Here is a 25,469-nt window from a genome sequence, read left to right as displayed (position 1 = left end):
AGTTGACATTTTTATTTACAGTATTTGCCAAGCATGTGGTTAATAAACATTAAAGTCGAAGTCTGTAACAGCATACTGAGGCAGTCAAGATAGCATGAAGCTACAGTTTTTTTTAAACTGAACGGTGTACTGAAAGTGGCTAGTTTGAGCTTTGCGGATTGACTGGTTTCGCGTAAGATTGGAAATATCAGTTGTTTAGGATATCTGTGATTCTAGCTGCAGCGTTATGCTAAAGATTTCTGGTTGTGTGCCAAGTGGCTCACCAATGTGTTTAAGAATGTCCAGCACCTTGAGAGCTCTGAGTTTAATAAAGGAGGTACAGGCCTAGCTGCAGGAAAAGTACATAAGGGAAGTGTTCCCTGCTTAGCAAAACAAATTAAATTGAGACCATAGGAACAAGAACAGATCATTTTCTCCTCGGGGCTTGTTCTGCTGTTCAGTTAGAATCTAGCTGATTCACTTCGCTTGTGTTTTATATGTCCATAATACCTTTTTACTAAAAAAAAATCCACCTATCATCAAGTCTGACTTTTTCAATTAACCTATGCTCCATGATTTTTTGAGGAATATGTTTCAGATATCCCTGGCAATTTGCATGTGTTTTGTGACATTATCTGTGAATGGTATAGCTTTTATCTTGAGGTTCACTTTAGAAACAGCAAATGGGAGTAGGTGTAGGTCATTTAGCCTGTTGAACTGACGCTGATGTTCTGCACTACATAAAATAAAACACAAAACTGCAGATCCTGGGATCTGAAATAAAAACAACAGCAGCTGTGGAGAGAAAGGAGAGTTAAAGTTTTAAGTCCTGTTCTGAAGAATGAAAGTCAAGAAACAGTAATTTTACCTGGTGTCCTGACCAATCAATATCTCAAAACCAAGTTTCCCTGGCGTAACACATTCTTTGCCATGTGCTTTGTGGCTGCTGAGTTGACTACAGTACAATCACTTTTAAAAGAACTTAACTCACTAAAATGCTTAACATTTGGCTGTAAAAGGCAAATTTCTCTTTTATGGTCACTGGACAGAGGCCTCAGTGAGTCTACAAGCTATAGCCAAGTGACAATTTATTTTCTACTTTTTTATGTCTGATCGACAAGGAACAGCACATTTCTTTGAATTTCCATGGCTACAATGGCAGATTTCCAAGGTTATCAATGCTGCAAGCAGCGGCAGGGCAAGAAGCCAGCTTTTCTCATGCAACTAGTAGCATTAGTTTTAGCTGACTGGCAGGAATGCTCAATAGTATTTAGTATCAATGAAACTGTTTTATTTTCTGCTTCCCTATCTAAGTTTTAAAACTTAGTATGGTGAGAATTAGTGTTTAACTCCTCCGTGTCAAGGTTTATTGTTGGTATTTTTGAATGAGGTCACCATCAATGGTTTTTAAACTGTAAATATGCGTATTTTGTTTCAAATAAAATAAAATTTTATTTTTAAATCCCTGTTGAAAAATCTGAGAGCTGCATATGACCAGGATCTCTTTCTCATTGCTTATAGGACAATCAATAAACAAGGCCAGGTTGCAGATGGGTGGAAATGTGCAGCTGCAGTCTGCTCACTGACCACAATGAAGCAACTGAAGTGCTCAATTGTATTACATTTTTTTTGCAGCAAATGGCTTGATGGTTTCACCTGGCAGACTGTCAGAGTTGTATTATTGCTAATTTTGAGACCACTGACTTAATTAAACTAATCTTTTTCACAAAGGAGCTTTCCTGATTTGACTGGTTACTTTCTTGAAAGACATGTGGACAGCCGTTATGTGTCTCAGCATTGCCATATGGCTTTTTTCCTTTGTTCAGTGCATTTGCCTAAGAAAAACTGAACTTTTTTGTTGTGTGGTCACTTGGTTCCACTCTGCATTTTTATATCATATCCTCAGGCTTTGGATTGTACCTTTATTGAGAACTGCACTTAGTTTTGTCAGTAGTAATTAATAATCCTCAGAATATAAGTCTGGAAATAAAGCTCTAAATGAGTTACCCTATTGCGTCAGTCTTGATGACCTGTTCTGAAAATCCCGTGAAGCCCTGCTGCAATGTCTTAACACCCTGTCTTGAGAACCTCATTTTCTTGTGAACACCCACTGAGCTGTTCCTTGATACTATGCACAGACACTTGCTAATTGATCATTACCACTTTTGTAAAACAAGCTTACAGCTGCAGCTTGTTTTTGTGTGTCTTTAGCATTGACAATTCATGATATTTTGCAAGAGAGGCAGTAAAAACTGGATGACAAACTAGTGAATGAGATTTGAAAAGTGGTAATCAAAACGTCAAGTCTGAATCCCTTGGACCTGAAGGAGTGAAAATGGGAGTAGACCAAAGGAAGCAGCCAAGATTTAAGCGTATATCTGTTCATGGGAATGACTGTTGTGGAGGTGAGAAAAAGCTGTGCAAATCAAGAGCTGTTCAAGTGTAATAGAGTATACAGCCAGAGACTAGGCATTCAGCAACTCAAAGGCAGTAATTTTAGTTTTTTGCTCAGCAGAAGACTGTCCCTGAACAATTAAAGCAGCCAATATTTAAATTTTAATTACAGCATCTACTTCAAGTTATGCATGCTGATTTTTTTTAAACATTAGGTTACTGTTGACCTATTTTATCTCCAGTAAATTCTCATTGAGCTTTCTGCCTTCCTCAAGCTGTATTTTATTTATGTGGTGCTCAAGTGGGAAAAAGAAAACGTTGATTAATGTACTAGCAGGGTATTCCTAGTCTTTCCCGCTCTCATTGTTTCTTGAAGTGATTTGCTTATTACTTTACACCGCCTGGAAAAGTAGTCTTGAATCCTTTATGGTGCCAGCCATGGCTCCGTTCATTAGATTTGTGTGTTTCATTTAGGTTGATAGTGAAACTTTCACTGCAGGATTTGCATGTAATAATCAAGATTGCCCCTCTTGGGTATTAAGGAAGTGGCACGATGGCTCAGCAGTTAGCACTGCTGTCTCTCAGCACCAGGGGACCTGGATTCAATTCCACCCTCCAGGTGAGTGACTGTGTGGAGTTTGTACATTTTCCTCTGCCTGCATGGGTTTCAGCCCGGTGCTCCATTTTCCTGTCACAATCCAAAGATGTGCAAGCTAGGTGAATTGGCTATACTAAATTGCCTGTAGTTTTCTGAAATGTGTAGGTTAGGTATGTTAGCCATGGGAAATACTGGGTTACAGGGAAAGCGCAGGGGGACGATTCTTGGTGGAATGCTCTTTGGAGGGTAAGTGTGGACTTGTTGGACCAAATGGTCTGTTTTCCACATTATGTGGATTCTATGATACTGTGTTGTTAGAGGTGCTCTGATTCAGACTCTGTTTCCTTTTTCATGTAAAAGATCCCTTAGCACTTTTTTGAAGAAAAGCAGGGTCATTATTCCAGATGTCTTAACCAATACCAGCTTCATTTCTGTGCACCATGTAGACTGTAGACATTGATGGGAAGGCCAGCAATTGTTGTCCATCTGTAGTTGTCCTTGAATTGATTGACTTTCATTTCTGAGGACAGTTAAGAGTCAATCATATTGCTGTGGGTCGACCAGACCAGACCAGGTAAGGACAAGATATTTCCTTTGAGAATACTACTGAACCAGATGAGTTTTAGAACATTCAGAAATGATTATTTTGTCACCATGTGACTAACTTTTAATTCCAGGTCAAATCAAATTATATTTCACCATCTGCTATAATGTGAGTTAAACCCATATTTGCCAGATCGCTAGCTAGGGGCTCTGGTTACTCGTCCATTGACATTACCATTAGGACTTCATCTCCAACATCAACATCAGAGAAACAGATTACCTGAAATTTTAAAAGTTTGCTGTTTTTGAGACCTTACTGCACGCAGATTGGTTGTCATTTTTCCTACATTACAACATTGATTACTACGCACTCATACATACTCTATTGACTGTGAAGTGCTTTGAGCTCTCCTATGATTGTACTAGAAGCAGTATAGAAATACAAGTCTACTTTATCTTTTTAAACAAAACTTTTTAGTTATACAAGTAATGAAGGAGATTGGGTCTTCTCTGTTTCTCTCTGCCTCTTCTGTAAACCTCCCCATTTACATCAAGACAAGGAACTGCAGGTACTGCTTGGTACTTTCTGGCATCCTTCACGACTGAGGCCATGAATGTTGTGTTGCACTGTGTGGCCTAAGTAGCTCCAACAAAACTTTGGGTGAATTAAAATATCCAGGTGAAGTATAACTTGTGAATAAGGTGACAGTGAGCTAACTGGAAGCATTGTATTATAATTCAGCAACTTCAACTTATCCAGCAGAATATATTGAAATCCTACAATTATGGCAGAGGAGTTTTAAATTCATTTTATTAACTAAACTTGGAATAAAGTAAAGCTAGTGTCGGTTTTGAGGATGAAATTACTGGATGGATATAAAAACCCATCTGGTTCATTTATGTTCCGTGTTGAAGGACATCTGCCATCCTTTGTTTGTGATTCTGGAATCTCAGCAATGTGGTAGCTGAACTACCCTCTGAAACATCCAAACAAATCAGAGTTGTTTCAAATAGAATAGTTCACAGTAAAACCAAAAGACCACTCACCATCAACTTAGATACCTACTGCATTGAAGATACACTCAGCCCACACGACCATGTAAAATTCTTCTCACCAGCACCTGAGAACTTGCTTTAAAATTGAGTGAACTTATCCTGATGGCCTGATACGTTCCAAACACTGAATCATAACATATAGCTATCCTGGGCCATGTCTTGCCCTGCCTGTGTATACAGTTAGGAGGGACTAAGTCTGGAAATCTTTAATATTAACGCTCAAAAGCTAGAAGCAAGTCAAACATGGCACAAACATTTCCTGCTGGTTACAACTAGCACCCATTCCTCAGCTGATGAATCACCACTTTCCTATGTTGAATACCACTTGGATGAAGCACTGAGTGTGACAAAGGTCTCACAATGCAATCACTGAGTAATTCAAATGTCTGTGATGGCTCATAGTATCACTAATTACTAGCTGACTGACCTCTCAAGGACAAGAGAATTACTGTGCTTAGGCAGGACTTGAGACCGTCAACACAAGTGGAACATATACTTGACTTCGTCACCAATTTACCTATTTTGGATCTATCTTCTCAAGAAAGTGTTGGTAGATTTAACAAAAAATATGGCCCTCGTAGAGATGAAGTCCCAACATCTCACTGAGGAATTGCTTTATCATCCTGCCTCCTAAATAATTTAAAACTCTGCTTCCTTGAAGTCCTTTTGAACAATCGCCAATAACAGATTTGTATTCAGCTAGGATCTGTAACTTGAAGCCTTAGCCTATCTTGTTGTTCAAATACTATCATCAATATATGGGGTCAACCGTATGTAGAAGTACATGCCAGGAGTAGCACTAAATGTACAAAAATAATAGTGTCAGCTGGTGAATCTGCAACGCAGGGCTACGTACAGTCTAACAGTAGAAGCAGCATGCTGATCTGCAGCCTTGCCCAATCCAGTCATGAATTAGATACGCAATTAAACAATTAATGAGGAAGCTGCATGAACAATCCCCATCTTCGACAGTAGAACTCAGCACATGAATGTAAAGATGAGGCTAAAGTGCTTTGAATGACCTTTGGCCCAAGTGGCAGTTGAGATGATCCATCTCAGCATCCATCCGAGGTCCCCAGCGCAGTTGCAATTCAATTCATTCATGTGATATCAAGAAATAGCTGAGTGCATTGAATGCAGCGTAGGCACAGAACAACTGCAGGACACTCATCTGATAAATTCATGAAAGATCATGCTAAATCGTTTTCAAAATCATGAAAGGGTCTAGGTAGAGTAGATAGGGAGAAAGTGCTCCCTTGTAAAAGGACCAAAAATAAGCAGGCACAGATTTCAAGTGATTTACCAAAGGAGGAAGTGAGATAATTAATGCACAACTTTTTCTCACAAGGAATAGTTTGGGTCTGCCTAGAAGTGTGACGGCAGGTTCAATTGAGGCATTCAGAAGAACAGCGAATGATCATTCGAATGGAAACAAAGTGCAAGGATATGGAGAAAATGCAGGAGAATAACTGAGTCATGGTGTTCATTCGCAGACACAATGAAATGAAATATCTACCTCTGCGCTGTAACATTTCTGAAATTTGGTAAGTCTACTGTGGGCTCTAACAGTATTACATCTGGTATGCTGAAGAATGTGCTCCAGAGATAGAAGTGGTGTAGCCAAAACACTGGCATCGCCTGCCTAAATGGACAATTGCTCAGGTATGTGCAATTCACAAAAAACAGGACATGTCTATTTCTAATGATTTGTGCAGACAATCTGCATCAGCAAAATGGGGGAAAGTATCATTGATAGTAGAGAGGGGGTAGCTGTGGGAGTTCTCAATGTTCGATCTGCAAGATTACATAAAATAGAAGCAGGCATCTCATAACATCAAACATGATGAAGTAAACAACCAGCTAATTACCATTGAGCACCCTCCCTCAGCTGATGAATCACTTCTCTCATTTGTTGAAAAGCACTGGGATGAATCACTAGAGGTAATTAAGTCAAATAATTTAATCTTTGCGAAGAGCTCAATGTTCATTGCCAAGAGTGGCTTAGTAATGTCACAACTGACTGAGTTTGCTGAATGCTGAAGGATGATAACAGAAATACTGACTTTTCGAGTAGCACTCATTGACCAGTGATCTACTCTTAAATACTCCGATTGGGTTCTGCCAGTCCATTTAGCTCTAGACCTCCTTATAAGTTTGGGCTAAACATGTCAAAAGAATTGACTTGATAAGTCAAAAGTGACTGCATTTAACATGAATGGCCGCATTTGATTGAGAGTGGTGTCAAGAAGGCTGAGCAAAATTTGGTCAATGAGAATGAAGAGAACAGTTCACTAGCTGAAAGTGTATTGAGCACAAAGGAATGTTATGCTCACTACTTCTCTGTCTCTGTGTCTCTTTCATTTTCCCCAGCCTTCAGTTAAAATCGAACAGTCACATATGGCTAGTGCTGTTCTCAGTTCAGGTTGTTAGGCAGTCACTTGGTATGCAGCAAAATCTGGTAAGACATTCCAGTCATAGTGAGAGATAAGAAGAACTGCCAATGCTGGAGTCAGATTTCTTCAGAAATGAAAGGTCCTGATCCAAAACATCAGCTTTTCTGCTCCTGATGCTGCCTGGCCTGTTGTGTTCATCCAGCTCCAGACATCTATTGATTGCCTAGCATAAATGCAATGACCATTTCCAAGAGAGACGATTTAACCACTGTGCCTGATGTCGAAAGGATTTATCATCACTGAATTCCTGACTACCAGTGTCCTGGGGACCAGAAACTGAACTGAACTGTTTCAGCCAAGTAATATTGTGCTGCAGGAGCAGCTCAGAGGCCGATGCTCTGTGAATTGTAATTCACTATCTGACGACTCAAAGCCTGTGCACCATTTGCAAGGTGCAAGTCAGAAATGTGATGAATACAGAAACACTTCAAAAACGTGATTTCCATCTATGGTAAAGCCAATATTTTTGATTGCTGTCTCAGACAGCACATCAACAATGTACGCGTTCCACTGTAGGTGCATATTTGCTGTGTATACCATCAGCTAAAATACTCTTCAGTGAGTTAAGACAACTTTAGGTGCCACACCAAAGGCTGCTACATAAGATAAAGTTGCATGGCATTACAGGTAATGTATTGACATGAATAGAGGGTTGGTTGACCAGTAGAAAGCAAAGAGTAGGGGTAAATGGGTGTTTTTCTGGTTGGTCAGTGACTGGTGGTGTGCCTCAGGGATCAGTGTTGGGACCACAATTGTTTACAATTTACATAGATGATTTGGAGTTGGGAACTAAGTGTGGTGTGTCAAAATTTGCAGATGACACTGAGGTGAGCGATTTAGAGCCAAGTGTGCAGAAGACACTGAAAGTCTGCAGAGGGATATAGATAGTCTAAGTGAGTGGGCAAAGATCTGGCAGATGGAGTACAATGTTGATAAGTGTGAGATCATCCATTTTGGTAGAAATAACAGCAAAATGGGCTATGTTTTAAATGGGAAAATATTGCAGCACACTGCTGTGCAGAGGTATTTGAGTGCCCTTGTGCATGAATCATTGAAGGTGGGATTGCAGGTGCAGCAGGTAATTGAAAAGGCAAATTGAATTTTGTCTGCCATTGCTAGAGGGTTGGAGTTTAAAAACAGTGAGGTTATGCTGCAGTTGTATAGGGTCCTGATGAGGTCACACCTGGAGTACTGTGTGCAGTTTTGGTCTCCCTACTTTGAGAAGAAACATGCTAGCACTGGAGGGGGTGCAGAGGAGATTCACTTGGTTGATTCCAGGGTTGAGTGGGTTGGATTATAAGGAGAGACTGAGTAGACTGAGATTATACTCATTGGAATTCAGGAGAATGAGGGGAGATCTTATAGGAACATATAAGATTATAAGGGAATAGATGAGGTGGAGGCAGGGAGGTTGTTTCCACAAGCAGGTGAAACTAGGACTAGGGGGCATTGCCTCAAAATAAAGGGAAGCAGAAGCAGAAGTAGGACTGAGGTCAAGAGGAACTTCTTTTCCCAAAGGGTTGTGAATCTGTGGAATTCCCTGCCCAGTGAAGCGGTTGAAGCTACCTCGCTGAGTGTTTTTAAGGCAAGGCTTGATAAATTTTTGAACAGTAAAGAAATTAAGGGTTATGGTGAGCAGGTGGGTAAGTGGAGCTGAGTCTCAAAAAGATCAGCCATGATCTTACTAAATGGCAAGGCAGGCTGAAGGGGTCAGATGGCCTACATCTGCTCCTAGTTGTAATATTCTTATGTTCTAATTTCTTTAACAACATCTTCCAAGCCTGCTACCTCTGTTACCTAGAAGAAAGAGACAAGAGTTACATGAGTCTTTTTCTTTGACTGTTGACATCTGGAGCTATTCTACCAACATTAAGCAAATGCTGTATTCCCAGTGAAATTGTTCAGACTGGAGCATGTTTACTTTGAATAACAGTAGAGTACAGTTAAAGTACAATTTAAAGGCATTTTGTTGTAAAACTGAACAATCAAGTGATACACAGGACTAAAAGTCAACAAATGCCCTGAGTATGATAGCCTATGTTCTGGATTCTAAAATCACAGTCTTAGAAATGTACAGCAATGAAGGTGGCCATTCAGTTCACCTTCTCGGCATGAGATTGAAAACAACAATCTGCCTTATCCCAGCTTTCAACTCTTGGGAGGTTATAATCTATAGGTTTAATGCATTTCACTACCCTTTTTAGGTTGTGACTTCCTGAAGTTCTCTCCCCCCCCCCCCCCCCCCCCCCCCCCCCCCACACACACACACACACACACACACACACACACACACACACACACACACACACACACACACACACACACACACACACACACACACACACACACACACACACACACACACACACACACACACACACACACACACACACACACACACACACACACACACACACACACACACACACCATACTGTTAGGAGTAAACGCTCCCCAACTGTCCTCAAACCCTTGTAGCAATAGCTTTAAGTTGGTGTCCCAGAGCTATTGGTTCTTCTAAGGGAAGATGTAGGCCTGTCGTGAATTTACAGGTAATCATTAAACCTCTCTTCACCACCTCTGTTCCAAGAAAAAAAAAATTCCAGCCTGCAATAGCCAAAGCTTTGCTTTCCAAGTAATGTCCTTCTAAATTTTACCTGTACCCTCCCTGGAACTGTTAGATTCTTCCATAACGTAGTGACCAGAACTCTACAATACTGTACTTGTCCTCTAGTTTTCCCTGTTTACCCATTTGTGGTTCATTTTAATATGTTGGAATCCAACATATTAAATCATCAAAACTGACGGCAAGATGTTTACTGTACAGTGTGTTCATGTTTACCATACAAACTTAGAAGGTACTTAAAATCTGCCCTGTTTTCTTCACTGGGAACAGAAGAGATTCCTAATTAGAGATTTGAGAGTGGTGTGCTGCTTATGCATGGTTGTGCCAGAGAGAGCTTGAGAGAGAAGGAACAAATGTGGTTAAAGCTGTAGAAACAATATTCCCCAATCTCAAGATTTATGTCCTTTTGGGGTTTCCTTTGACCTGTCAAGCAGATTATCTTCAATTACTGGCTCTTTAGACTAGCCTGTTGATCCAAGCTAGCAGTAGCTCAAACTTCAAAAGGCAAGGCAAATTAAGACTAATCAAATTAACCTAAATAATGTAGTTGCATTGGAACTTGAGACTTTGTTTTCTGTCATATTGTTGTACCAGTTATGCAGAGTCCAAACACAGAAGATTAAAACTAATTTCAAAAGTTAGGGACCGAAACACCGTGCCAACTCAAACTCTATTAATGCTGTAGCCCCTGTCATACTGTGTGAAACAATATATTATTGAAAACATAGCCCAAGATTGTCTTGCTGGCATTAAGAGAGCTGCGTTTAGACAAAGTTAGTAAGAAATGTGGGAGGCAACTGCTGAAATAGGTTTTATGGTCTGAGATCGTGGAATTACATGGAAAACTGAGCAGGTCCTTGCTGGTAAATGAGCCAAATGTAAGGTGAGTTCCCTTCACCTCCAGTGAATGAAAGCATTTATTAAACAGATCTTTGGATGAGTTGTCTGACCAAGACCAGTGCAAGGCATTTGGAAACTTCAAAGAGAATAGGAAAGTGGAGAAACTTTAAAGCAAACAAATTTCATTTTTTAATATAATTAAACTATGTATTTGCCTGTATTACTGTCTTTTTCAGGTACTAATAAAATACAAGACACAACTTACTGTTCCATTTGAGAATCGGGGCAATATGTAAGAGTTTTTCTATCTCAGTGAATTAGGTAATACTGCAATCTGCAGAGCAATGCCAGATAAATGTCATTTGATTGGCATGTGTTCTTTCTTCTGGGAGACTGGCTTTGTGTCTCAAGCCTAGCAGGGGCTTCACTCGGGATTTCTGCACTTGAACTCATTATCTCAAGACTGTAAACACTGATTAATCTTGGGTTTTGGTTTGGCTATTTTACTTCAGTGTCAGCTGTCAATGTTGGCTGATGCAATTAAAACCTAACCATGGTTTGGTAACCTGTTTGTTTCCCTTAAAACTTAGAATTCTTGAACATACAGTTATGACAGTTGCTTTTAAATGTTTTGTTTTCAGTAAGAGTTTTATATCCTTTGTCACTGATTCCAGCTTTCATTTGAGCCATCTGTGGCTCATTTGGTAGACATAGAATCATTTGGCCTCCTTCCACACTGTAGGGGTTCATTCAGCCCATTGAGTCCACATTGATGCTTTGAAGGGTAACCCACCCAGACCCAATCCCCCACCCTATCCTTGTAACCTCGCATTTCCCACAATGAATTCACCTAGCCTGAATATCCCTGGACACTATGGGCAATAGAGCATGGGCAATAGAGCATGGCCAATCCACCCTCACCAGCACGCCTTTGAACTGTGGGAGCAAATTGGAACACCTGGAGGAAACCCATGCAGATGTTGGGAGAATGTGCAAACTCCATATAGACAGTCACCCAAAGATGGAATCGAATCTAGGTTCCTGATGCTGTGAGGCAGCAGTGCTAATCATTGAGTCACCATCCCACCCTTTCCCCCCCCACTTTGTAAATTGAAAGGTTCAAGTTTTAAGTCCCGTTCCAGAAATGTGAGCACACTTCAGAATTGACACTCTAGTTTGTGTCTGCTAGTTTCTGCATATGAGATGGTTGTATGCTATTGATTTTAGGTCTGCATCCTGATAAAACAATGGCGGGTATGGAATTCTGCAGGGGAGCTGCCCAGATATGTCTTCTATTAATCCATGTTGGGTTTTATGAGAAATTAAGTTAGATGGTAGGTCATATGACCTGTACCATTATAAAACTGTATCCTGGCTCATTATAAAGGCATTTTCATATAAGTTGAAGTCCTAGGTACTGATTCAGTCAGAATTTAAGAAGAGCCCTTTTGCAGTGTTCCTACTCCTGGACTGAGAGGCCTGGTTTCAATTACAATAACATCTCTGAACAAGTTGCCAGAAAAGCTCAGCAGGTCTGGCAGCATCTGTGAACGAAAAAACAGTTAGCGTTTCGGGTCTAGGGACCCAATCCTGAGGAAGGCTGACCGGACCTGAAACGTTAATTCTGTTTTTTCCTTCACAGGTGCTGCCAGACCTGCTGAGTTTTCCAGCAATTACTGTTTTGTTTCCTGATTTACAGCATCCGCAGTTCTTTCATTTTTTTTACTTAACACTTCTGAACAGGTTTAATTGAAAAATAAGTTAAAATAAAATTAGAGTTAAAGGCCATGTATTGTAACCTTGTAATGTGCTTCAGAAGTGCTGCATTGGCTTTAAAGTGCTTTGAGACTTCTGGCAGCCATGAAAAGCATCAGATAAATACACCATGGTTTTTGTTTTGAGCAAAACAAACTTTACTTCCCTGCTGGAATCTCTGTAATATTGGCAATTTTGTCAGCCCAAGAGCTGTCAGGTGAAGTCTGCTTATTCTGTGTGTCTTATTTGCAGATGTGCAGAATTTAGAGGAACCAGCAGTTCTGGGTACCTTGTCCCATCTGAAGGGAGTGTCCTTGGATGACAGTGTGATTCAGAAGATAGAAGCAGTGCGATGCAAACTGGAGAAAGAGCTAGCACAGCAGGAGTGGCTCTTCGCTCAGGGTCTAGAGCACTACTTCCATGCGTATGTTTGTAAAGAAAATGAAATCTTAAATTTTTGTATCTCTTGTATATATGCTGCCTGCGTTAGCTGGCACGGGCCATAGTGTCCAAGAATTAGTCTGTCTCCACAAGCATATCATATACCAAGCATATAACCCTATGCCAGCCAATTGGAGGTGCATGCAAAGCTTGGTCATATTATTTCTTTCCATCTCCCAGAGTCAAAAAGTGGCTCGTTTGTGAGGTACTTCAACTAACAGTCTGGCAGAGAACCCAGTAAACTCCTCATGATCATGGTAGGCAGATGTTGTGAGTATTAGGCATGCTTCGGAATAGACCATTCAACTTACCTGGGTTCAAACCATGCTGTATCAAGCACTCGCCAATCCAACCATAACTTATTTTTCAACTTCTATAGATTCAAAGTCTCAAGCCCATGATTTTCAGTTGGGCTGCTTCTGCTTTTAACTTTTCTTCAGAAAAACAAACTTAGTTTGGGCCACAGTAAAGAGGTAAACTTTTAGTACAATTAGTAACAACATAGATTCACATGGTTAAAATTTCTAAGAGAAAGTAAAGTTGGAAAATAGATGTCATATTATTGCATTTGAATGTATTTTTCTGATGTGGGCATTTAAGTACATTACAGTTGAAGGAACACATGCAATCGGTGTTATACCTGATATGGAATATGGGCAAGGCTAATCTCTATTAGTAATTGCAAAAATTTCCCTTGAACTGAGTGATTTGCACTACGGGGAATTTAGCATGGCCAATCCACCTAGCCTGCACATCTTTGGACTGTGGGAAGAAACCAGAGGAAACCCACGCAGACACGGGGAGAATGTGCAAACTCCACTCAGACAGTCGCCTGAGGCTGGAATTGAACCCGGGTCCCTGGCGCTGTGAGGCTGCAGTGCTAACCACTGAGCCACCGTGCTGCCCCACGTGTGGATGTCAGATTTCCTTCTTTTTGGAACACCAACAAGCTAATTGAATGTTTACAACAATCAGTTATAGTAATGCCAACCATAAAACTGAAGGTAGCTTTCAATTCAAGATTTTATAAATTAAATTTTAAATTCTACTGGCTGCCATGGTGGGATTTTACCCCTGGTTCTCAAAGTATTAAAATAAAAGCAAAATACTGCAGGTATTTTGAAGTAAGGAATAAATGCTGAAGAAACTAGACTTGTCTGAAGGCATCTGTGGAGAGAGAAACCAAGTTAGCATTTCAAAATGTTAACTCTGTATCTCTCTATAAGAATGCTGCCAGACCTGCTGAGTTTCTCTAGAATTTTGTTTTTATTCCTCAAAGCAATAAAAGCCTCTGCTTTACTAGGCCAGGGACACTGCCACAAGATCACCATCTCCTACTATGCAATTAATCAACATCAAATATTCCTCCTCTAATTTTAAATTGTTGGTCTGAACATCACTTTACTGAATTCTGAACTATGTTACATCGGATACAGAAGTTGGATGTCAGTGAATTGTTCTTAATTTACAGACATTAACTTTGGCGTAGAGCCCATTTTATGTTTGTCCAATACCACGGTGCAGTCAAGGTGGAAGTTATGATAGTTCAGTTGTCATTTTATTTAAACTTTCCTACATGCTCAGCTTTAAAGATGATCTGTAAAGTTTTCGAGAAGATTTGTAGCTCTGGGCATGGATGAGGTTGTAGACTTGCTGACTTGTCGTGTTTGGTTGCAAACATTTCTTCACCCTGCTAGGTAACATTGTTAGTGCGCCTCTGGTGAAGTGTCTGTGTTCTGTCTCGCTTGTTACTTATATGCCTCTGGAAATAAATAACTGCGGGATAGAACACCGATGCTTCACCAGAGGCGCACCGATAGCAAAGTGGCGAAATGTTTGGAACCAAACCCACCGGCTCAGCAAGAATGTCTACGACATTAATGATGATCTGTGGTTAACATTCATCAAAACTGTGAAGCTTCGTAGTCAATTTCCGTTGTTCTCAGGCAGGTTCTCCCTTTAATGTTGTACAGTTTAGGTTTGATTGTAGTGTCCCACAGCCTGCTTGAATCTGTGTTTGAGCTGTGGTTCATTCTCGAATAAAAATAAAATTTTCATTCTGTAATCCTCGAGCTTTTGTGCGGTTTTATAGATGAATTATTCCAGATTAGAAAAGAGACAGTTGAAGACTTGAGTGTTTCATTTGCAGCATTGCTACCATAATTGAAGTTTTTAGAGGACATGCGTAAAATCTCCAAATACCTGATTTTCAGATCCAGGTTGATAGAAAGTATAAGCCAGGTTTCTGTACTAAACAATTATTATTTATTACAGGTGAAGAATACAGTAGGTATCAAGTTCTTTCCTTTCAAAACATGCAACTATCTTTGTAAATCTCTGGTTTTAAAACAATTCTTTCTCAATTCATGCCACTGTTCGTGAAAATTAAAACATCAAAAGTCACTGGTATTTACATGAGTGCTCATGTGCCATCTGAATGAACAGATATAAACTGGCATTTAAAAACGCTGAGAGCATTTTACTCCAACCTATTGGAGTTGAATTTATGCTAAATCTATTAATGTGCTTTGGACAATGGCTATCTGAAAGAAGATAACAAGTAGGAAATCAGAGAATTTGTCCAAATTGTTTTAGTTGATGCTGAAGTGAAAAATGAATATTAACGTGCAAAAATTGAAGTGGATCTTGAATAGAGTCTCAGTGGGCAGAGAAATAAGATTGTTAGGCTATAATGAATGGAACAGAAGTTGGCTGTGTTCTTCTTGAGCTTGCGATTTTATTTAGTTGGATCATGCTGATGTTCTACCTCAGCTGTGCTCTATCCTCTTAGCCTTTGTGTTACAGAGACAGAGATGCAAAATACAAGTTGCAAAACAGTTAATTTATTGATCAAGATAACTTTTTATTCACTTAGTAGTCTTAAGAGATATTGGAAGTTGGTGTTGTTGGTATTTGATTTTTGATAAAGATCAAGGAGTTGAGTTGCAAAATCATTTGGCTCAAGCGGGTCTTGCAACCTGTTGTAATGGTGCTATGTTAAAAGTAAAGTGAAAGAGAATGGCCATCAGTCACATCCTGTTTTGAATAGGTATATTTTTAACAAAAAACTGCAAAAATTGAAAATCTCAAGCAGAAACTGCTGAAATTGTGCAGACTATACAGCATCTTTGGAGCACAGATGTATTAACTTGGGTTATTTTCATCTTCAGAGCTGACATCTTAAATGCATTTTAAACATAGGAAATGGGAAAATAGGGGGAAGCAATCAAGTAGATGAACAAGTATAGGAAGAAAATATCAAAAATATGATTAGGTAACAAGTCGTCTTAAATAATAAAAAGAAAAATTTTAAAATCGAAGGATACATCAATATTTAATAACTCTGAATGCCACAGCCTTAGAAATGTTAAGAAATTAAATTGTGCAATCTGGATCGAAGAGACTTTTGGATGGACAATGTACTTTATGTACCTGTTTATATAAAAAAGCCAAAGTCAGTTTTTGCCCAACCCACCCAAACTCTTCCAGTTAAATGTTTTCACCCCAACTGGCAACTTGCTGTTCCTCACTTTCATACTGGTTCACTTCCTGTTGCAAGCATTAGCAAATTTACCTCACATTACCAATATCCCTGATATTAATGCAGGTCTGAAATAATTTTCTTAATTTTTAAAATCACCATAGTGGACTTGTCTGTTCTCTTCACTGATGCCATTTTATACCTACTTCTGTTAATTCCAGCTTGTCCCCATTTTTCTTGCTCCAGTTTCATATGTGCTCTCCAATGAAACTGAATTTGTCCCATTTGCCTTCTTATAAGCAGAGCTCCATCTACTTTTCTGTGTTGTTTATCGATGGTTTAAAGCTAGAGAAGATATTCTTAAAGTTAGTTTAGCTAATGATTCTGACTTTACCAACTGGATCTCCCTTGCTAGTTTTTATGTATTAGTCCTTGCCACATTTTGGGTTGTTGATCCCCTTCCTTGGTTAAAATCTGGATCATTGCCAATAGCTTCTGAAAGTGCTAATATATAGCATCTACCATCTATCAAACCTATTGATTCTTCAGTGTTCTAATAAATGTATTCATTTTTGAAACAATGGGGCGCATATATTTATCCTCTTTGTTCTCACAAGATGCTTTTGAATTGCTTTCTTCCAGAGCTGAAACAGTAGCTGATTGACTTAAGTGACAATTCAGCTTTCTGATTCCATGCTTCCAAACAGGCTACAATCATTGGGCTGCAGCACCCTTCCTGACCTGGTCCAGTTTGACAGTGAGTCGCAGGTAGCTCTAAGTTCGGCAGGAAGATCCTTCAGATTACAAGGAGCCCCCCGTGGAGTGGGAACATAAGCTAAAGCTTGATCACAACTTGCTCCAGAGGCATAGATTTGAAAAGTGGCCTGTGGGTATGTGAAAGTTCAACCCTTTCTAAAAAAAAGTTGCATTTCTGCTTCAAACCTTTCTTCAATTTAGGTGATGTTAATCATTAATTTGAACTTTTGTTTTAGTGGAAGCAGTGGTTTTTGCCTCTAGCATCACTCTTTGCACTCTAAAGAGAGACCTGATGTTTATCGTTGTTGGTGAGTATATTTGTCTTCCTTAGGCCTGTAAATTTCAGTTATTTACCTCTTCAAGGAGACGAATAAAATTTCTAAAAAAAAATCAAAGCACAGGCGTTATGGGCACTCACTCTCTCTTAGTCTCACTTCAGTAGAAATTTAGTAAGTTTGCCAAAGCACTGGGAATGATTTGTGATGGTAGAGTTATGTATTACTTCACATTGTTCATTGGTAGCATCAGTCTCTCTCATATCAAGCACGATTGACTCTTTATTTACAATTATTAATATTTTGCATCTACTTTCTGTTAGCTGTATCACTAAAATTTTTATTTTTTGTGATGTTTATGCATTCATAACTATTTTTGAATGAACAAACTAAGGTACAACTTGTGTATCTGGGTGCAGGTGGAATCGCAGTTTCCATTGTAGCGTTCCTGTTTACTGCCAAGTTTCTCTACGAGCTATTAGCACGGATTATCAGCTTTCTTCAAAATGACAACAGAGGTAGGCGGGGAAACCGCACCATTTATGACTATGTGCGTGGGAACTACCTGGATCCCAGGTCATGCTTAGTAACCTGGGATTGGAAGGATTTTCCGGAAGTCGGACACATCATGACCTTTAGGGTACATGTAAGTAACAATATTTTAATGCCTCAAGTTTTTAGAAAGGTTGTGGGAGGAGATTTCTATGCAATGTTATGTACATTGCATTACATGAAGAATGTGCATTCTTAATCTGAAGTGGAGCCTAAAGTACAGTAAGTAAACAGAGCACAGATGTAGTAATATTTCTGATTTGAATTCTGTCCATATTTTACACCATGATTCGAGCTTAACGAAATATGAAAGCTAGTTGTAACTTAGGAAGCAGAGAAGTAGAGTTTATTATAACTTTAGATTTGCTTTGCTCTAAGATCCATAAATGAATAGATGCATTGCAGGCACAAAGGTGGAAGGGTACACTTGCAACATGGATTGTTTAAATAGTAGCTTCTATTATTAATGTGGATGTCAAATTTGTATAATTTGTTAACATAAAAGTGGGACAGAACTGTGGCAAAAGGAGATAAGACTTTGAGCAAATTCATGCATCCAGGTTTGAGACTCTAAATATAATGTAGACTGTTAGTGTGCAAAATTTGAACCTGTTGAAATCTTAGTTTTAATTTGCTTCATTTGTACCTGAGTAGGGTCAATGTTTGATAGCCACATCAAATTGAAAGAAAAAACTTGTTACATAGCAATTCATTACTATTCTTAGAAATGTTTCAAAGAGGTGTGTGTGTGTGTGTGTGTGTATATATACCTGATGACAGCATTGCTCAGAGGTCCACAACAGCAATGGAATGATCGACTAGTTAATCTGTGGTGTTGGGTCGAGGGAGTGATTTTTGTCAGGCCACTGGAAGAGGAATTTGCAATCCTGACAGCGTCTTGAAACACATAGGAGCCAATGGATCCCCAGCCTTTGGTCTTGACATCTCACATAGACAAGTATCTGTAACATTAATGAATGCTCACAAACCATTGGTGTGCATCTTTTTATTATGTAGTCTATTTTTTATAACAGTTATTCATTCACAGAATGTAGATCTGTTTATTGCTTATTCCTTAACCAGTCCTGAGAATGTGGTGTTGAGCTGCAGTATTAAATTGCAGCTGTTTGTGTGGCAAAAGTGCTGTCACAATGCCATTTGTGCAGGGAATTCCAAGATTTTGACCCGGTGACAATGAAGGAATATAGTTCCATAACATCTTGATGAAGGATCTGAAATAGAAGTCTTAAGTGGGTCTACTGATAGTTAAATCCTCAACCTGTTGAAGGTGCTAAGAAAAAAAATCATCTGAGACAATCAAATACTGCAAAAGTAACTACACTGAATTTTAATTGCAGTCAAATTAGGAACAATCCAGTCACTCCCAAATGTATCATTTTGGGATTTGTGGTCACAAGTGACCAGTTAATAGTTACACTTCGACTGTGACATCTCTAAGTGCTTTGCATCAATGAGGCTGATGTATGAATTATTTACATGAGGCAAAAAAGGGAGAAATTGAGAATTTTGGGCTGGATGGGGTGAAGCTAAAGTACTAGTAAGTTTTTACAAACAGATGAAGGGAACTGGGCACAGCTAATCATAGGATCAGACTGAGTAGCAATTGGATTGGGAGTGAAAGCCAGAAAGACTGACATTTATAAAGCATTTTACAAATTAAGGATACTACAAGAGCTTCATAATCAATGGAGTACTTTTGAAGTATAGCCATTGGTGTGATGTAGGAAATCTTGCACCAGTTTGTGGGCAGGAAGCTCCCAACAGATGGCAAAGTGATAATGACCAAACAATTACATGTAATTGAGGCATGAATATCAGCCAGGATGTACAACATAACAATCCAGCCTTCCTTTATAGTAGCTTCATGAGTTCCTTTACATCCTTCTGAAAGAGCCGGTGAAGACTCAAATTTATAACTCAACTCATCCAACATTTCAAACTTCCCTTAAAACTGCAGCTGTCCCTTGGCAACCTATATTAAACAAAGTGTGTCCACATGAGGCTGTTGGTGGAAGGTGAACCGAGATTGCAGACCAATTTAAAAGTGCGGGCCGCTTTTTTGCAATAAACTTGGCATAGTCACAAGTGCAGTTTGGAAAGTATGGAGAATGATGAAAGATACAGAATTTTGTACAATTAGAATTAAGAAACGATGTAATACAGAAAGAGATTAATTCAGTGATTTATGCTTGTACTGCTCTTTGAAAGTTATCTAAGCACAATCCCTACTGTTTTTTCAGCCTTGTAAATTCTGTTCACTTCAGCTGTTTATCTAATTCTACTTTAAATTTGCTATTGAATCAGTTTCAATCACCTTTTCAAATAATGCACTTCAAATCATCATACCCACCGTGAAAGAGATTCTCCCTGTCCCTTTTTGTCACTACTGTAAATGCCTTTGTCCTGACCCTTTTGTCATTGGAAGCAACTTTACTTTTCTTGGAGTATTATCAAAACCCTTTATGGCTTGAGTACTTCTTTATCGCTCCCTCTCATTTTGCTTACTTTAAAGGAGAAAATGCCATCCTCTATCGTCTCACCACCTAACTGAAGTCCTTATTCTTTAAATGTGTCACTCTGCATCTTCTCCTAAGACTGACATCCTTCTTAAAGTATAGTTCCCTGAAATGGGAATAATACTTCAGTAACTGAGGGACGGGATTGGCACCGCTTTGAATGGATCATCCGTTGCCTCCAGAATCATACTTGGTCATCGACGTGGTAGGAAACATATTTTCCACACTTGGCCGTGGTGAATGCTCAGTATTGTGCTCTGAGCTACAGTTAAGTGTTTAATCGTGAAGGGAGAGAAGAATGGAAATGCCAAAGACTATGTGGGCATACTTGGTATCAGTAACATTGGGCAATAACAAAAGAAAGATTGGCAGTGAATCTACTCTGACATGGTAACTGACATAGTTCTGACAGACGCATACACAAAATAAGGCAGATTAAACAAGTGCAAACATTTGTTTACCTTGAGCTTATTAAGAAGAATTTTGTATTGGACCTAGAAAGTGGGGCTTTCCAAGCACAGCCTTTTTCTGCTGTGAAGTTGAGATTGCAATTAAGAGCATACTGAGGGTGGCATGGTAGTTCAGTGATCATTATTGCTGGCTCACAGCGCCAGGGACCCGAGTATTACTCTAGCCTCAGATGACCACCTGTGTGGAGTTTGCACATTCTCCCTGTGGATGCCCCCATGTTCCAAACTTGTGCAGGTTATGTGGATTGGCCATGCTAAATTGCCCGTAGTGTCCAGGAATGTGTAGGCTCGGTGGATTAGCCATGGGAGGTGCAGCGTTGCAGGGGAAGGGCCTTTGTGGGATGCTCTTGTTAGGGTCAGCATAGACTAGTTGGGCTGAATGGCCTCTTTCCCTGTGGTGTGGATTCTGTGGAATCTGTTTTAAATCTGTCTGGGTTCACAAGTACTGGCTTGGCCTTAACTGGAGTATTGCATCCAATTCTGAGCTTCAGGAAGGATGTGAAGGCATTAGAGAAGATACAGGAAAGAGACTCAATTTTTATTTCTGGGTTGAGGAACATGTTATATTGATAGACTTCAGTTGGACCTCTCTACTTGAAGAAAAGTTTGAACAGAAATTTTCATCTGCTCCCAACTTTCCCAGGGTCACTGACAGAATTGTTTGTTCTTCCCAGCTTTTGCATAGCAAGAAAAGCAGAGTTCTGTTCATAGACATTGAACATAAAACAATACAGCGCAGAGCAGGCCCTTTGGCCCTCGATGTTGCGCCGACCTGTGAACTAATCTAAGCCCATCCCCCAACACTATCCCATAATCATCCATATGCTTATCCAAGGGCTGTTTAAGTGTCCCTGATGTGGCTGAGTTAACTACATTGGCAGGCTGGGCGTTCCACGCCCTTACCACTCTGAGTAAAGAACCTGCCTCTGACATCTTAAATCTATCACCCCTCAATTTGCAGCTATACCCCCTTGTACAAGCCGACTCATCATTCTAGGAAAAAGACTCTCGCTGTCCACCCTTTCTAATCCTCTGGTCATCTTGTATGTCTCTATTAAATCCCCTCTTAGCCGCCTTCTCTCCAATGAGAACAGACCCAAGTCCCTCAGCCTTTCCTCATAAGACCTTCGCTCCAGACCAGGCAGCATCCTGGTAAATCTCCTCTGCACCTTTTTCCAATGCTTCCACATCCTGCCTGTAATGACCAAATGACTTTGTTTCCACCACCAAGTCACCTTTTTTTATAATTAATACGGCTAGTAAATCACCGATGCTTTCCAATTGATTAATTGGTCAATGCAGATGACCAAAGGTGAGGAAGGGGGCTAAATCAGCATGGAGATGGGAGGGGAGGTAAGGCAATTCATCCCCTGTGGTGCCCACCTTTCTCCAAAACTATTAAGAGTACTGGTAAGTGTGCAGCTCTTTTTTTGTTCTAATCAACCTGTTTAGAGATGTTATGGTACATCTCTGGAGTAGTTGGGACTTGAACCCAGGTCTCCTGTTGAGAACTGGGGACACCACCATTGCACAACAAAAGCCATTACAGATATAAACTTGACTAGTTTATATCTGAGATAATGGGAACTGCAGATGCTGGAGATTCCAAGATAATAAAATGTGAGGCTGGACGAACACAGCAGGCCAAGCAGCATCTCAGGAGCACAAAAGCTGACGTTTCGGGCCTAGACCCTTCATCAGAGAGGGGGATGGGGGGAGGGAACTGGAATAAATAGGGAGAGAGGGGGAGGCGGACCGAAGATGGAGAGTAAAGAAGATAGGTGGAGAGAGTGTAGGTGGGGAGGTAGGGAGGGGATAGGTCAGTCCAGGGAAGACGGACAGGTCAAGGAGGTGGGATGAGGTTAGTAGGTAGCGGGGGGTGCGGCTTGGGGTGGGAGGAAGGGATGGGTGAGAGGAAGAACCGGTTAGGGAGGCAGAGACAGGTTGGACTGGTTTTGGGATGCAGTGGGTGGGGGGGAAGAGCTGGGCTGGTTGTGTGGTGCAGTGGGGGGAGGGGACGAACTGGGCTGGTTGAGGGATGCAGTAGGGGAAGGGGAGATTTTGAAACTGGTGAAGTCCACATTGATACCATATGGCTGCAGGGTTCCCAGGCGGAATATGAGTTGCTGTTCCTGCAACCTTCGGGTGGCATCATTGTGGCAGTGCAGGAGGCCCATGATGGACACTTCACCAACACCTTCCACCCCAACCTTCAGTTCACCTGGGCCATCTCCAGCACATCCCTCACCTTCCTGGACCTCTCAGTCTCCATCTCAGGCAACCAGCTTGTAACTGATGTCCATTTCAAGCCCACCGACTCCCACAGCTACCTAGAATACACCTCCTCCCACCCACCCTCCTGCAAAAATTCCATCCCCTATTCCCAATTCCTCCGCCTCCGCCGCATCTGCTCCCACGACAAGACATTCCACTCCCGCACATCCCAGATGTCCAAGTTCTTTAAGGACCGCAACTTTCCCCCCACGGTGATCGAGAACGCCCTTGACCGCGTCTCCCGCATTTCCCGCGACACATCCCTCACACCCCGCCCCCGCCACAACCGCCCCAAGAGGATCCCCCTCGTTCTCACACACCACCCTACCAACCTCCGGATACAACGCATTATCCTCCGACACTTCCGCCATTTACAATCCGACCCCACCACCCAAGACATTTTTCCATCCCCTCCCCTGTCTGCTTTCCGGAGAGACCACTCTCTCCGTGACTCCCTTGTTCACTCCACACTGCCCTCCAACCCCACCACACCCGGCACCTTCCCCTGCAACCGCAGGAAATGCTACACTTGTCCCCACACCTCCTCCCTCACCCCCATCCCAGGCCCCAAGATGACATTCCACATCAAGCAGAGGTTCACCTGCACATCTGCCAATGTGGTATACTGCATCCACTGTACCCGGTGCGGCTTCCTCTACATTGGGGAAACCAAGCGGAGGCTTGGGGACCGCTTTGCAGAACACCTCCGCTCAGTTCGCAAAAAACAACTGCACCTCCCAGTCGCAAACCATTTCCACTCCCCCTCCCATTCTCTTGATGACATGTCCATCATGGGCCTCCTGCACTGCCACAATGATGCCACCCGAAGGTTGCAGGAACAGCAACTCATATTCCGCCTGGGAACCCTGCAGCCATATGGTATCAATGTGGACTTCACCAGTTTCAAAATCTCCCCTTCCCCTACTGCATCCCTAAACCAGCCCAGTTCGCCCCTCCCCCCACTGCACCACACAACCAGCCCAGCTCTCCCCCCACCCCCCCCACCCCCCCAACCACCCACTGCATCCCAAAACCAGTCCTACCTGTCTCTGTCTCCCTAACCGGTTCTTCCTCTCACCCATCCCTTCCTCCCACCCCAAGCCGCACCCCCAGCTACCTACTAACCTCATCCCACCTCCTTGACCTATCCGTCTTCCCTGGACTGACCTATCCCCTCCCTACCTCCCCACCTATCTTCTTTTCTCTCCATCTTCGGTCCGCCTCCCCCTCTCTCCCTATTTATTCCAGTTCCCTCTCCCCATCCCCCTCTCTGATGAAGGGTCTAGGCCCGAAACGTCAGCTTTTGTGCTCCTGAGATGCTGCTTGGCCTGCTGTGTTCATCCAGCCTCACATTTTATTATCTTAGTTTATATCTTAGTTAGGCTGCATGGCTGATTGAGGTGCTGCAATTTCTTTCTGATTTTTATATACTTTTTTAAAATCAACCTGCAATCAACATGTTGCAAAACATTCCTGCAACCAGTGGGACTTGAACCCGGATCTTTTATTCCAGAGGTAGGGACACTACCTCCATGCCCCAAGAGCTCTAAGGACTCTGCTGGGTCTTGAACCCAGGGCTGTTGGCTCAGTGGTGGGTTCACTATCACTGCACCACAAGAACCCTGAGAAGAACACTGATGTTTGAATGCTTTTAAGGCAGAGGTACGTAGATTCTCATTAAGCGAGTGTTTGAGAGGGTAGTGAGAATAAATGATGTTGTATGTTGCTATACCAACCACTGGCAGCTTGTGATCAGCATAGAGAGCTACTAACAATCTTCCCTCCTGAATTGAAAGTCTAGATGATCTAATCAATCTGTTCTGGGATGTTCTTATATACTTCTGGAGTAAATGGGACCTAAATCTAAGTCTCATGGCTCAGACGCTGCCATTGTACCACAAGAACTCTGGAAAGAATCTTGCTGTTCCTTTATTTTCTATTTTTTTTCCTTCTGTTTTTTCCCTTTCTTTTTTCATTCATAAGTGCTCTTGCACACGACTGAGCTTTTTTTCCCAATCACCTGTGGTAAGAGCGCTGCTGTTGAATTCAAAAGTCAAATGAGCACTTCTCTCAATCAACTCTAAAGTTGTTCCTTAAAGGCACTCATATTTCTAAATCTGGCACTCCTCTCGTCATGCAGACTCTGAACCAACTGAGTGCTTGCACCTCCTCATCCAGTTTGCAGTGGGTTTTCCAGCAGTCAGTCCACTTTTTTTTTCTCGAATCATGTTAATGTTATAAACTTGTGCTGTGCGGGGTGCAATTTTAAAGTTTACAGATGACACAAAACATGGAATAATGGTGAACTGTGAGCAGGATAATGATGGACTTCAAGAGGATGTGGAATGGGTAGAAGTGTAGAAGATAAAATTTAATGCTGAGAACTACAAAGAAGGCCATGGAAGTTATGGTGTGCCTTTGTAAATCAGTGGTTTTGCCT

General features: G+C 41.2%; 1 protein-coding gene across 3 annotated transcripts in view; it reads left to right on the top strand.

The window, feature by feature from the left end:
- Window positions 1–25,469, top strand: part of arel1 (apoptosis resistant E3 ubiquitin protein ligase 1) — a 78,931-nt gene that overhangs the window by 3,780 nt on the left and 49,682 nt on the right. For 2 of the 3 annotated variants that reach the window (XM_048537006.2, XM_059649040.1), the window contains exons 3-6: window positions 12,496–12,667; window positions 16,808–17,055; window positions 17,158–17,229; window positions 17,616–17,842. In XM_048537006.2, coding sequence (XP_048392963.1) covers window positions 17,214–17,229; window positions 17,616–17,842 — 243 coding nt within the window. In that variant the 5' untranslated portion in view covers window positions 12,496–12,667; window positions 16,808–17,055; window positions 17,158–17,213. Of the gene's footprint in view, window positions 1–5,918; window positions 6,115–12,495; window positions 12,668–16,807; window positions 17,056–17,157; window positions 17,230–17,615; window positions 17,843–25,469 lie in introns of all 3 variants that reach the window. The other variant, XM_048537005.2, reaches the window with a different exon arrangement.

Source organism: Stegostoma tigrinum, chromosome 10 (genome assembly GCF_030684315.1).
Source record: "Stegostoma tigrinum isolate sSteTig4 chromosome 10, sSteTig4.hap1, whole genome shotgun sequence".
NCBI classification, from domain to species: Eukaryota; Metazoa; Chordata; class Chondrichthyes; order Orectolobiformes; family Stegostomatidae; genus Stegostoma; species Stegostoma tigrinum.
Note: the sequence above shows the minus strand (reverse complement) of the source record. Positions and strands in the feature narration are given on the sequence as shown.